The 14,527-nt window shown below is 48.3% G+C and overlaps 1 protein-coding gene across 1 annotated transcript in view; it reads left to right on the top strand.

Moving 5' to 3' along the window:
• The window catches only part of KIF17 (kinesin family member 17), a gene marked incomplete at its 3' end in the record, with an annotated part of 15,057 nt that extends 623 nt beyond the window's left edge, over positions 1–14,434 (top strand). The window contains exons 2-13 of the mRNA XM_009876854.1: positions 767–913; positions 1,311–1,412; positions 3,635–3,824; positions 7,171–7,618; positions 8,094–8,140; positions 8,659–8,723; positions 9,322–9,469; positions 10,504–10,577; positions 10,706–10,806; positions 12,736–12,967; positions 13,853–14,111; positions 14,370–14,434. Of these exons, the coding sequence (XP_009875156.1) occupies positions 767–913; positions 1,311–1,412; positions 3,635–3,824; positions 7,171–7,618; positions 8,094–8,140; positions 8,659–8,723; positions 9,322–9,469; positions 10,504–10,577; positions 10,706–10,806; positions 12,736–12,967; positions 13,853–14,111; positions 14,370–14,434 (1,878 nt within the window). The remainder of the gene's footprint in view (positions 1–766; positions 914–1,310; positions 1,413–3,634; positions 3,825–7,170; positions 7,619–8,093; positions 8,141–8,658; positions 8,724–9,321; positions 9,470–10,503; positions 10,578–10,705; positions 10,807–12,735; positions 12,968–13,852; positions 14,112–14,369) is intronic.
• Positions 14,435–14,527: the final 93 nt, after the last annotated feature.

The raw sequence follows: 14,527 nt of genomic DNA, 5'->3' as shown, positions 1-14,527 counted from the left end.
ATAGGTTTGTTGTCTGTTGCCACATCAGCGTGGTAAACCTCTAGGGTGAGAGAGGAACCAGTTACTCAAAAAAAACAACAAACAACCCCCTAAAACCCCCAGTTACTGTTGGAAGAAGAAACAGGGATGAAATGGCCAGTGATAATTTTAAGATGGAAGTTTTTGATAGGGAGAACAACTGGGATCTGAAACAGTAAGTTATCATAATATTTTTCTGTCTCTAGTAGATTTATTTTTCTTTCTAGAATAGATTATTATTATAATAGATTATTTATTTTTCTTTTTAATTAAACCTTAAGAAATCCAAATACTTTCTGTTCCTACCATGATTCCCTGAAATAGGAAAAAAATGAAAGTGAGGCCTTGTTTCTGCCAGCTTTTCAAGAGAAAAGCTACAGACTGTCCCTTTGGCCACCCTCCAGCCAACTAGCATTCCAGTCGTCTCCCTGGATTTCATAAGACTTTTCTGCCCTATGGCAAAAATATTCTGTTCTTCTAAGCAGTGTCAACTGCCCTTCCAATTTTCAACACCTGCGCTTTTTCAAGTTTTCCATTTTAGAGAGAAAACCGTCAGTTTTTTGCTAGCAGAATGCTTTTTGAAGTTGTCACGCTGGCACGTGGAAGATCAAGCAGTTGTTTGATGTGTAATCCCAGCTCTTCCTTTACAATACCTTTCACAAGGTGGGGTTGAATCTGGACAAGGTATTTCCAGCTGTGCAAGAGGTGAAGATAATGACTGTTTTATTTGGTTTTCCTCCATTCCCAGGGCGTCACCGAAGGCTACAACGGCACCATATTTGCTTACGGCCAGACTGGCAGCGGGAAGTCATTCACCATGCAGGGAGTTGCAGACCCCTCTGCACAGAGAGGCATAATCCCCAGGGCCTTTGAACACATTTTTGAGAGCGTACAGGTGGGTGCGTAAGGCTGGGAAAGAGCTCCCTCTGTGAGGTGGTGCGATACCGAAAAAGCTGGGGTTTGTGTCGTGCCCCAAGGAGTGAGTGCCAATGGCGCATGGAAGGAAGAGCAGAGATGGGCTTTTGGGTACGCTCGTCTTAAAGTTGAGGCCCGAGTGTAGTCAGATGAGCTGCGCCCTCATCTCCTCTGGCTTTATGGGCTCGTGCTGGAGAGGTTTACGGACCAAAAGTCCCTATAGCCGGTGTGTTGAGGGGTTACACATGGGGACATCAGGAGAAATCTGGTGAAGTGCTGCTGGGAGGCAGGAGCCCACCTGACGCTGGGGGTCTACAGGTTGCCTGCTTGCCTTCATTTTGAGAATCTTATCTGAAACTCATTTCTGTTTTGTGCAGTGTGCTGAAAATGCCAAGTTCTTGCTGAGAGCTTCCTACCTGGAGATTTACAATGAAGACATACGAGACCTTCTGGGAGCTGATACGAAGCAGAAGTTGGAGGTGAGGCAGAGTCAATATCTCTTAATTTGCTCAGATAAGTGTTACCGTGAATGTCTTGCATAAGTGCAACAATATGCTCTGGCAGAGGCTGAATGTTAGAATGTGAAGTTATAGAGACAAATGTGGAATCCAAGAGGAGATTTTGAGGGACTTAAATGGAAGTTTGGCTGCAGAAGAACAGGATCCACGCAGAGACATATCCTGTGTGTCCCGTTTGACAGCAGCCGGTAGCTTGGCAGAAGCTACGTGAAGATCATTATTGGACAAGGATCAAATAAAGTGCTTGTGGGGCAATTTCTTCCTAATCCTCTTCATCTCACCGCTGCCTCTGAATTCTTACAGAAGTTTAATCTGATCCAGTGTAGCTGTGGATGATCTCATCTGTCTTAAAAAAACCCCTAATATCTCTTTTTTGAGGGAGCACAGCAGATGTTACTCCCCGTGGGAAGTGTTACTCCCACGAGGAAGGTGGGCAGTTTCCAGGAATGCAGGAGGATGAGCTTTCCCAAAATTCTCACGAAGGGGCTGATTGTTATTAGAATTTACCCCCTGGTGGCTTTACCGATCTTTTTTTCCCATATTCCTGGAGGGAGCTGCGTGTCTCTTGTCCTAATTTACTTCTCTGTGGAGTTGCCCTGGTGTGGACAAATGAGGCACCAGCCCCATCTGCTGCACAGCCGCGCTGGGACGGTGACAGACCCAAACTGCTTTACGGGGCAGATACTTTTGTTGGTGCTTTAACAGGCTCCTGGCTTGAAGGGAGGCAAAACCCTCCCTGCTCCACCCGTGCGTGTCAGGAGGGAGGGTAGGAGAAAGGGACTCGCTGTTGCTGCTGTTTCCCATCTTTTGTTCCACATCAGCAGTGACACCGGTTTCCACGACGACCACTGGGAGGGCAGGAGTTGGGCAGAGCAGTTTCCAGGGTAACACCGGTGACAACCTCTGCCTGTTGCTGCCTCCGCCCCAGTAATTGAGTCCTGTCCTGCGGAGACCCAAAGCCCAGGCTGACCCACTGCTTCCTTCTGTTGCACCCCAGTTCTTCCCCAAAATCCCATTTTGGTGTGTTCCGTTGCCTTTGGCGACGCTGAAGCCCACGATCACCTCGCGTGGCATGAAACCCTGTGAAGAGCAGGTTTTATGGAGCTCTGTGAGGAAAATCCCTCCTGTCAGTCTGTTGTGGAGCTGAATGGCCACATCCTCAGTCGGATGTTCCTCAGGGACCTGCAGCACCTTCAAATACAGCAGGGCCAACTGTGGGGCTCTCCTGTAGCACGGGCAAAAGTCACGGAGTCTCAACAGTCCAGCTGTGATTCTGACTCATCCGGGGCAGTCACTGCTTTAGAACAAGGCTAAAATCCTGCCTCGTTTTGTTTCTAGGCACTTCTGCTCTGTTCTGTGTGGAGTTTTGAACAGCAAACGCTCTATTTTACGTTGCTGCTTGTGGCACGTGCAGAACTGAAGTATCTAAGGCTCTTTTCTGGCAGTCACACTGCCAAATGTGGTATCCATTGCTCCGTGACAGCAACTCGTGACAACCATACCTTGATTTCCCAGCTGACATGATAAAGATAGAGTTTTGGTTATGAACTCAGCAGGTGTGGGGCGTAACGTTGCTGTTGAAAATGAACTTGGCTTGTTTAAAATTCCCAGTGTGGAGGGGGCTGGTGTGGGAGTGCAGGGATCTCTCGACTGTTACGTATTTTAGAGCATCTTAAAAATGAACTAATCTGGAGGAAAAGTATTCTGGTCCGCCCGTGCGTGGTGTGACTTTGGGAATTTTGTCAGGGAGATCAAGACGCCCTCTCGGAGCGGAGGGGTTCAGCAAAGCACTGGGAACAATATCCGTGACTATCGAACCTGTGCTTTGATTTTAAAAAGCTCCCTATGACTGAAGAGATATTGGAGCCTTTGCCATAATAGGTGAAAAACATTTCAGTCCCTGTTTTAAAATATGCAGCTTAATAATAGAGGAGGTAATTTTAATTCTCTTTTGCCCTGCAGAGCCATGAAGGTGGTTCCCTATTGTGTGGTTTTATTCCTCCTTCAGCAAAACTCAGGCTTTTTTGGTGGCAGTCAGGGATCTTTTTGCCATCCTGCGGTTTAATTTCTCCTCGTGCAAAACTTGTGTGTAGCCCCTCAAGCTTCTGGATGGTTTCCAACATGCCCTCCTGCAGCCTCAGCACACCGTGTCCTAACCTGTCTTACGTTGTCCCTGTTTGCAGCTGAAGGAACACCCGGAGAAAGGGGTGTACGTGAAGGGCCTGTCTCTGCACACCGTGCATAGCGTGACCCAGTGCGAGCAGATCATGGAGACGGGCTGGAGAAACCGAGCTGTGGGTTACACCCTCATGAATAAGGACTCTTCCCGCTCCCACTCCATCTTTACTGTCAATGTGGAAATCTACACCGTAGGTAGGTAGCTGGGTGTCCCACATTCAGTCTCGTCCCAGCAGAGCACAGAAGCTGCGCAGTCTGGCCAGTCACTCCACGGCCTAGATGATCTTGGGTCCAGTAGAATTCGGGATTGTGCCCTGATGTGGACATTCTGCACAGTGTGAAATGGCTGAGTAGTCCAAATCTTTTTTTTTTCTCCTCGATTTCCTCTTTGGGAGAGAAGTGTCTTACACAAGGCTTGGAGTTCACGTGTTGTATGGCCTGGAGAAACTCCCATCCTTACCTGTCTTGCCTGACCTCCTGACAGTGCGAGTCAGACGGTTTCACTCAATGATTCTTTCACTGAGCTCGTCAGTCACATCTTTTAAAGATGGAATAAAAGAATCCCTTAACGTTTTAGTGACTAATTTTCCTTTCTTGAACATCTCGTTTCCATTGGCATTTCTGTAGCTGATTAAGCTGCCTTGCTGGGTCTGAACGTGGGCCTCAAAAGGGTGCTCTCTGGGGCTAAGAACGGAATTTGTCTTCTGTATTCTGACTAGTCCTTGACCATGGCTGAACAGCTTGGCTTCCTTTTCCTCAGCTGTTTCAGTCATGGGGAAAAGTTAACACATCTTCCTAAATTGTGATTGTGGGTGTTGGTGACAGTACCTTGTTTTCTTCCATCCAAAACGCTGGTGGTGGATTTGGGGAATTTCTCAATTAGCACAGCTGGTGGACGATAATTCTTGCATTTATGTGGGTCCGTAAAACCACAACTTTAATCCTATAAAGGCAAAAGAAGTATTTACACTTCTCTTTGGTATTCCAGATGGGTGCAAGGCCCTTAATCTACCCTGCAACCATTTCTCTGATTTAAAGCTTTGAAAACTTGCTACATGGAACAGGGTGGCAGGTGAGGAAACTCGCAGTTCTGGCAGTAAAATGGAAGACAGCTGGAATATTTGAGGAGAAAGTTGAGGGTTCTGGCACAGTCCCCATAACTGGATGGTTCTACTAGGGTAGTCATTAGCTGAAACAGTTAATGAAGTCGATATTTATGTTGTCGTCTTGAGGCTTCTTGAAGAGGTGCATGTAGAAGTTAAAACTTACTTTCCTGTTTAGCCGGTGATTTACAGGCAGTAGGCATTTCAAAGGATCTCTTCATGATTATGTAGAGTAAAGGGACTCTTTGAACTAAGAGTTTAGATCCAGGGACAGGATTAAAGGTCCCTTCTAATCCAACACATTCGATGATTCTACAATTAGAGCAAACACCGGGCACTCTGGCTCCAGGTGTATGAAATGTGCAAGTCGCCGTCAGTATTTTTACCATTTTTAGAGCAGCAGATGCTTTATGCCTTTACGCTGTGTTTAGGGATTGATCAGTTAATGAGAAAGATGTAGATTTGGCCGGTGCTTGTACCACCATCACTGGCTGATGGGCTGTGTGGGAGCTGGACGGGAAGGCTTTTGAGCTGCCACCGACATTTTAGCAAGAGCCTGGGGACCTTGTTACACCGTGGAAACTAAACTGCTAAGCTCCCCGACTGAAACAAACAGCCTCCCTGGGTAAAAGGACTGGCAGGAACCAAAACAGCTTCTTAATTGCCTGTCAGTGTTTACATAAACTGGGGGAAGGAGGGAAAAGGCTAGAAAATCTACTTTTTGTGACTGCCCACTCACCCTGGCTCTGAGAAAGGATCCTGAGAGGGTGCTCTGTATAAGCTCCATTTTTTTCCCAATTCTCCCATTCCTTCACACACCAGAAAGCTCTGGAATGAACAACAAGTTTGCTCTGCAGCAGATGTTAAGTTCCACAGTTAACGATCTCTTGCTGTAACTGGGGAAATATCCTGTGGCGATAGATTTTAGATATTTATTTGTTTACCTGTGAACTTAACTTTCCCCCATGCATGATATTATTCATCGCTCATGCTTAAGTATTGTCCGCAGCCATAAAGCTTAACTCTGACTAAGTTGAAGGCTAGGTTTTGTAGAAGTCTGTCTGGAAAAGGGTCGACTCGCTTAAAACTTTGATGTTCTTTTTCTTTGGAGCGCTCTTCCCCAGGACTTGGGTTCTAACTGTGAGGGATGATTGGGACGTGCATGTCCAAGAGCGTGATCGCAGGCTTAGGACAGCGGTCTGTGATTTGGGAACGTGTGTCCAGCTCTGTGTGAGGCTGGGAATGCTGGGCAGCAAAGAAACAGGGTTCCTGAAGTGACCGAACGCGCTCTCTGTTAGTTGCAGGGTATTTGTGTCATTGTGTTGATCTGGCCTCAAAATGAAGTCAGGAAGCAAGTATCATAAGCGTGAGGTGCGTGTCCGTAGGTGGGGAGCTAGCTCTTAGCTTCAGCTCACACCTTCTCTTGCCTTAAGCGTTACGATGGGAACGGCCCCAGCTCACAGGCTCTGACTCCTCACTCGCCGAGATCCATCACCTTGTCCAGGTGGTTCTTCTTGAGGAAGGCCCCGACCTCCTCTTCCGCCCAGTGCCGACCAACACTCGGACATGCCGCTCTCAATTTCTTGCAGTTTCCATTTCTCCCCATATTCCTTCATTTTATTTTCTCATGGAGAATGTCATGAATTAAAGAGGAACAGATGCCGCCGAGCATGCCCGTGGGCTGAGTCATGGTGCAGTTGTACGGCTTTCTGGGCGAGAGGGGAGATCTGCCGGGCTTCTCGAACACCTGAGCCAGCTGGTAGACCTTGATGGTATCTGATAGGATGTGCTTTTTCTTTTGAAGCGCAGCAAGAAACATCTTAAATGTGTCCATTGATTAAGGCAGGTTGGATTCCAGTCCTGAGAAAAGCTGTAATTTGGGGGTTTGTGGAAGAACTTTTTCTCAACGTAGCGGCTAACCCATTTTTCTGCGGCAGTCTGTAGAGGTGTAACCTTCCTGCCTGTCTCTCCACGTCACACAGGGGTCAGGGAGCCTCCTTTACCTGTGCTCTCCATCTTGCCTTGCTCTGGTTGCTGCCCATTAACTCCTCATTTCATGCTTCCTCCCTTCTTTCTCTCCAATGGTCAGACATGGTTTGCCTTCATGAAACAACCTGCGGAGGAGAAAAATGTATAAATCCACAGTCTGACCTTGTTACTTGTAGAGGACTTTGTGTGAAATTCTGGGGAAATATGTGGAGAGTGTGTGTGTGGTCAGAGCTCACAGAATGAGTAAGAACGGGCATGAATTCTTACTGGGCAGGATCTCGTTCAGGAAAGTGCTAAGCCATGTAGTTCAAAGATTAAGTAGGTATTTACTTCAGGAAGTCAGGGCCCAAATACAGGCGAAGAACAGGGCTTGAACTGGAGAGTACTGCCAAGAGAGCCCTTGTTCTTGACTCCTGAGAAGATCCTAATGTGGGATTATTTTCTTGCAGATGAGCGAGGGCAGGACCACCTCAGGGCCGCGAAACTCAATTTAGTGGATCTGGCAGGAAGCGAGAGGCAGTCAAAAACCGGAGCCACGGGGGAGCGGCTCAAAGAGGCCACCAAAATCAACCTCTCCCTCTCAGCTCTGGGCAACGTCATCTCGGCCCTGGTCAACGGCCGGTGTAAGCACATTCCCTACCGAGACTCCAAGCTGACCAGGCTGCTCCAAGACTCCCTCGGAGGGAACACCAAGACCCTGATGGTTGCGTGCTTATCTCCAGCTGATAACAACTACGACGAAAGCCTCAGTACTCTGCGCTATGCTAATCGGGCGAAAAACATCAAGAACAAGCCCTATATCAATGAGGACCCCAAGGATGCTCTGCTGAGGGAATATCAGGAGGAGATTAAGAAGCTGAAGGCGATTCTAGCTGGACAGATGAATCTGAATGACTTGTCAGGTAGGAGAGCCCTTAGTGCTCCAGAGATGTTTTGTCTTTGTTAGAAAAATAGCGGGGTTTACACATAAAATGCTCACTGGATTTCCTCTCAGCCTTTCCCTTACCTGTTGGAGGAAGAATTCTCCATTCCAGTAATGGGCTTTTCCTTCACTGTTGCCAAACTGACCTTATTCCACTGATAAAGACTGTCTCAATTATCCAGTATTTTCACTAATGACAAAATCTGTTAGAAAATGCTGCTGTGATTCAAATCCTTGTTGCTTCTTGGTTCTTCTGGCTAGAATTTGGTCAGTCACAGAAGAGAGGTTTCGCCTGGCAGACCAGATATGAGCTGCGAAAGAAACGACAATGTAAAATGTTAAACATATAACGAGAGAAGTTTTTGAAGTTCAGCCCTTGTTCTCCTACACTGTGAATTTTTGGCACTACAAGAAAAGTTGTGCCCTGCTGCTGGCACTGCGTACGGTGAGCAGCGCTGTCCTCTCTGTGAGGATTCAGCCCGGCCTCGCTCAGAACAGTTTTTAGGGAGCTGATCACCTTTTGAGATTTACCCCTTAAAAAAAGGGCAAATTTCAGCAGAGGAATAAGGCTGTGGGGTGATTTATCTCTCCCTTGCTGCCATGTTTCAGAAACAGCCACGGAGAGAGAAGGCAATTGCCTTGCACCTTTCATCTCCTTCCCAGTGTCTTTTACCTTCCAGATCTGTTAGCATAGCCCTGGAAACAAGGCTCCTGGTACTCCACGCAAAAGATTGGATTTATATTTGCTTTCATATACCTGAAGCTTAAACCTTTGCTCGGTGCTGACTCCTTCTCTCCCCACGCCGATGGGGCCACAGGCCAGTGGGCTTCGCAGGCGCTGGCACACGAGCACAGTTCAAAGCAGCGTGTGGATTGGGATGTTCTTTGCTGGCAGCTGGCTTCTTTGTTCTGTTTCCAGGCATTCTACAGACAATCCCACCCAGTAATTGTGAGCGGTTTTGATTTCTGCTTTCCTTTGCAGGGCTTCTACCTGCCGAGACTGCTCACCTGGCAGCGGAACCAGCTCCACTTCTCCAACCCCAGTTAGATCTTGAAGCAGAGAAGCAGCTGATCAGGGAAGTAAGTCAGGAGGAGTATCCTGCAGTGTCTTTGACTGAGGCTTGTGAGGTTTTATAGTAATAATTACAAATATGTTGTGGTGCTGTGTGGTTCAACCTTTTCAGAACGCTTCTCTTCCTATTTTTTCACTCCTTGGGCTTCTCCTATGGACAGAAGTGTTGATGGAGGCCTTATTTCCAAAGCCACTTTTTCTCAGTATTGTTCCCACCTCTCTGGAGATAAATTGGAATGGACTCCCAAGACAAATTTTTGAAGTAATTATATGGGAAACTTAGATTCCTCCTGTCAGAAGAGAAGTAGGTGGGAGGCAGGCAGTAGTCAAAGACGTTAGGAATAGTACAAGGATGAAGATAAAGAGGGGATATGAAGCCAGAAGGAAATGAGAGAAGTTGTGGCTTCCCCCTCCCTGGAGGTGTTCCAGGCCAGGTTGGACAGACCCTTGAGTAGCCTGATCTAGTTGAGAGGCGTCCCTGCCCGTGACAGGGAGGTTGGATTAGATGATCTCTGAGGTCCCTTCCAGCCTCGGCCGTTCTGTGATTCTATGACCTTGTGAACAGTCATGGGGCAGTTGTGACAGGCTGTCTGCTGGGCCTTTCAGGAGTACGAGGAGAGGCTGGCCCAACTAAAGGCCAGCTACGAAGCGGAGCAGGCGTCCCGCACCCGCCTCGAAGAGGACATCGATAGCCTGAGGAACCTCTACGATCTCAAGCTGTCTGCCCTCGAGGAGAGGCTCAGGAAGGAAGCAGGTGCGGATGAGACTGGTGGAGGGTGCGCGGCGCAGGCTGAGCATTCAGTGGTGCTTTAGACCTGAGGAGACACAGATTTTTTTGTAAAGTCACAACTGTGGCAGCCACTGTCACCTTTAAAGGGGCAGTGACAGAGACTGCTCTTGCAGTGAATGCTGCCTGGCAGCAACAGCAGTCCCTGCTCTCCCTTTTCTACAGCAGGAGTGGTAACTGGCTCTCCTGGGCCACCCGTGAGACTCTCTCCCAGGTTTGTCCTCTTCTCCATTTCCCTGATCCCCTTTTCCCTGTCAGGACAAGCCTGGCCCTAGCCTGTAAGCCTTGAGGTGACAAAATTCAATTTTTGTGAGTTTCTTCTGTCTTGGGGCAGCATTTCCCCTGAGCAGAGTTGGAGGTGCGGAGATGACTGGTCTGGGCAGGCACCGCTCTGTCCTGACCCAGTTGCCTTTGCACAACCCATGTGCCCGAGACAAGGGGGGCTGCAGCCGTCTCTTCCATCACATGCAAATGTGGTGCAGCCCTTGGTCTCCCAGTGACTTATCAACACCATCGCTTTGCTGGAGGGTGGATATTCCTCTCACACACACCTACAAATTGTTGCCAGCTCTCCTCTACGTTATAGCTTTTCATTTGTGCTTCCATAGTGCCTCGGAGCATGTTTTGCAATGTCCTTTACAGCACTTATTGCCCAATACTAATTCTTGAACCTATATTTTTCGGTTTTGATGTTATCGCTTTCTAAGGTGCGAGGTTTGTTTCCCCCACTCCCTGCTTCTGGTTAAAAATACGCACCCCCTGGTGTCTGAAATCGATTATTTGTGTGCGAACACGAGGACCCAGGCTCTCCCAACCCTGTAAAATCTGCATTCCTTACCTGATGTTCCCTCTGGGTCTTTGATGGCTTTTACTGACAACCATAAATAACAGACCTTTTCCTTCCAGACGCATAGCTTTTAGCTTTGTGTGATGTTTTCATGGATTTATGCCCTAATTTTACAGAGCTTGTTGCCAACATTGTGGGTATTTCCTCTTTTCAGCTGCCGTAAGGGCTGAAACTACTGATGAGAAACCTTTGTGGGTTGCTGCAGCAGAAGAACCAACACCAGCCCAGGTACCTTTCAGGCTACTTCTCCCCGCTGGGTTGAATAAACCCAAGTGGGTAGCATCCTGCTTCACCTATCCCAGTACTTACGCTGCATCTTTTCAAAGCCATGGCCTTTGATTTCCTTTTGTCCTCAGGACCCAGCTGGCGGGGAGGACGGGGGGAGCACAGGAGCAGAGGTGACTGTCACCGCAGAGGGGATTTCGCTGCCCGTAGACCAGCAGCAGGTGCTTGCCAGGTCAGTGCCCGCGCCGCTCCTGCGAACCGCCCACTCCTGGGCACTGCTTGCAGCACACACAGGCATGAAGCAGCCCTGTTCTTCCACGACACTAAAACTGGCGAGCTTCAGCCGTTAGTTCAGCGCAGCGCAAAACCGAGACAGACGCGTGGTTTTTACCCCCGAATTAACTTTGTCCTATCTGGGCAGACAAATAGCTCTTCACTGCAGTGTTCAGTGATGCCAAGTGCCAGAATTACGAGAGAAAAATCTGGGGACGTGCAGGCGTGCGTGCAAAAAAGCGTGCCTTCCTGACAACAAATCCTGCCTAGATCTGTTGGCAAGGATGTCTCTTCCGTCTCTGCCTTTTTTTGCAGGTATAATTTACGAGGCATTTATGCAGTTGAGTCTGGCAGTCACTGACAGAGTTTAAGTGCCCAGCAGGTTATGGAGGCGGCCTCCTTTTCCTCTTGAAAATGGTTCTTGAAGGGCACTCGGGCATCTGATGATGTTTGCATGGTGTCAGCCAGAACTTAGGTCAAAATATCCCAATAATCACATTTTCGGGGCAGCATTCGACCCAGGGCCTGGAGCACAGGGCTGGGATGTGCGGGCTGCCCGGGCTGTTGCCGAAATAGCCACTTGAAGCAAATTCTGCCAATTCTCTTTTATTTGTCTCGTGGAATACTATTAAAATTAGAAATGCTCAACATAAGATACACGGTGGATGATGGGGTGTGATTCTGAAAAGTTCTGTGATTTTTAACCGGTCTTTCAGCTTCACTGTGAGCTCCCATGGCACATGCTCGCTCTGTTGGGCCACTCCTGGCTGAAAAAAGAGCTATTAAGAAATCTAGAATAGCAGTGCCTGCAATTTGTGGGCAATTCCGTCTATTAACAGAGAGGTCTCCAAAGAAACCATTTGTTTCAACTCTATATTAAATCTTAATAATCCTATTGCGGTGCTCGTCTTTGTGACGAACACAGGGAAGACACTCTTCCAATTACATTGTTAAAATCAAAGTTGTCTGCAGATTAGGCAGGAGGGTTTGGTTCCGCAGGCAAGGGGATTTGCAAAGCCTCCTGTTGAAAGCTTTACCCATCAGGGCGCCTGTGAGATCTCGGATAGTCGCTCAGCAGAGCAAGGATTCAACCACACATCAAGCAAACGAAACCGAGGGCTAACTCGGCAAGTGCGGTGCGACAGGATACAGGTCATCTCCGGTGGTGAATGAGCTCTTTTGGCTGGGTTTGAAGATAATGAAGAGGCTGTTATCAGCGGAGGTTTTCTCAGCAGTGGGGTTTTCCCCAGTTTGAGACCTGGGTGATCTGCTCAGCTGCAGGTCTCCAGGCAGACAAAGCCAACAGCTCTGGAACATGGTTTTATTTCCACGTCGGAGCGTACGGGGCCATGTGGCGTGGGCACAAGGCGAGCTCAGTTTCAAATACGGGTCTGCACCAGCGCTGAAGGTCGCCCAAGTCATCAACCCTGGCTGATAATGCCCTCCAAAAAATTGTATTGTGGCTTCCAGCCGTACCACTGCCATATCTACCATTAACAATTTGTCACCTTGTGCGCTTGCTTTGAGAGTCTTTCAAAACACAAAATAAGAATTGAAAGAATACATTCAGTATATATTTCAATAAGCACTTAAATACAAATTTTGCCAAACAGGGATTTTAAAAAGAAATCTGTGAGCGTAGGTACAGATTTCCAGATGTAATTGTTGCCAGAGGCGCTCAGAATAATACAACCTTTGCCTTGGTTCCACAGGAATATCGATGACAGAAACTGTTGATATAAGTAGAATTTGCCAGGATTGCTCAGGGCAGATCTGGTCAGAAATCACTATTTTCTGTACCACGTCTTCCCAGAAGTTCAGGTAAGGATGCAGATCCTCCACACCTACACAGTAATGCAGAGCTAAGAGAAACGTTTGCTTTTTCCAGGCTGCAGATGCTGGAGCGACAGGTGGTGGGAGGGGAGCAGGCCGAAAACAAGGACCTCCAAGAAAAGCATAAACGCCGGAAAAAATACGCGGACGAGCGGAGGATGCAGCTGGTGAGCGCGCTGCAGCAATCCAACGAGGACAGCAGCGAGTGGGTTCTGCTGAACGTCTACGACTCCATCCAGGAGGAGGTTCGAGCCAAGAGCAAGCTTCTGGAGAAGATGCAGAAGAAGGTGAGCAGCTCCCTGCTGAAGGTTTAGGGAGCATCTCTCTCCCCCTCTGCATACCTCTTTTGGTATTTTTTAGGGCCAGGAGGTGTTTTAGGGCAGCGTGTTCAGAGAATGACTCCAGCTGCATCAAGTATTTCACCCGCGTGCCTGCGCTAGTGTCTACAAGCTTGTTGGTGTGTATTTTTATGAAATATCAGATGCAGCAGCCTCAGGGTGGTGATTTAAGTTGTTGAAACCCCAAAGCCCGCCCATTACAGAGGCTGAGCTCCTTGTGCAGCAGCACAGGTGATGGGAGAGGATGCGACTCCCTCTGCTGACCTGCGCCATCCATCGCACAGCTTCCTCCGCTTCCCGTCGCCCCAGAGAGCACACCTGGGCTCCAGGAGGAATTACACCGTGAAAAGTTTTCTGGGGGGAAAAAAAAAATAAAAACCAACGCTCTTAAATTTTAAGCATGCTTTAAGATGAGTTTTCTAATGAGGCAGAATCGGGTAAGCTTCCAAAAAATCTCTGTGCGGTCCTAAATCCACGCATTAAGACCTCACTTTATTTCTGCATTTAGGTTATTAAAAAAATATTGTACCTTTTTCATTGAAGTTACAAACTTCTGAGAGTTCGTTAGCACTGGACACATTAACATCAACTTAAGGTCCACGCCAAGACTCCGCGCTTTGGAGAAACGCGAGAAATGTCATTCAAATGGGCATGGAGTAATCTCTCCACGCAAATCTCATCCTAATTCTTAACTATAAATTAGAAATCTTCCCAAATATTTGAAGCTTTTGCGTGTGTTTTCCATCCTTCTGCCTGAGGAATCTCTGTCCTCCGAGAAACCATCAGTCCTTCTGTTTTATAATCCCAACAATTTACTTAGTTTTTACGTCCCAGCTGCGGGCTGCCGAGACCGAGATCAAAGATCTGCAGTCGGAGTTTGAGCTGGAAAAGATCGATTACCTCGGCACCATCCGCCGCCTCGAGCGAGACCTGCTGCTCTTCCAGCAGCTGCTGGATCGGGTGCAGCCCCTCATCCGCCGCGACTGCAACTACAGCAACCTGGAGAAGATCAAATGTGAATCCGCCTGGGACGAGGAAAAAGGCTGCTGGAAAATTCCAGAGCTCCTCATTCAAAAAACCCGCCTGCCCGCAGGTGAGAGGGGCATCTCAGTGGTGCCGCTGGCACGTGGCTGCGTCTGGGCTAAGCGGGTCGTGTTTGGGCTGCCCCTGCTCTTGTGTTCAGAAACTTTGTCTGGAAGATTTGAATAACATCATGTGAGGCCCAGGGTGGATCCTTCGGCATCTGCGAGCAAGGTCACCACGGTGGTGCTGGGGATCGGGGAGCGCAGTCAGGACAGCGTTAATTGTTTTAGAGAGAACCATCCTTTAATGCCGTCTCTTCCCACAGCAGTTCCAGCCCTGCCAAAGCCCGAACTCGCCCAAAAGACCCCTTCAGCCGAGAGCAGAGAGCAAACGGTACACCTCTCCTCCCTTTTGTACAGTATTTTACTGCTTTTTGCCTTGTTTTGAGCTGTAACCCAGGCGCTGGCGCAGACTCCGGCGCTGCTG

The sequence above is a fragment of the Apaloderma vittatum genome, unplaced genomic scaffold (genome assembly GCF_000703405.1).
Source record: "Apaloderma vittatum isolate BGI_N311 unplaced genomic scaffold, ASM70340v1 scaffold22249, whole genome shotgun sequence".
Lineage (NCBI taxonomy): Eukaryota > Metazoa > Chordata > Aves > Trogoniformes > Trogonidae > Apaloderma > Apaloderma vittatum.
The sequence above is the reverse complement of the archived record's forward strand: the minus strand, read 5'-3'. Positions and strand labels throughout refer to the sequence as shown.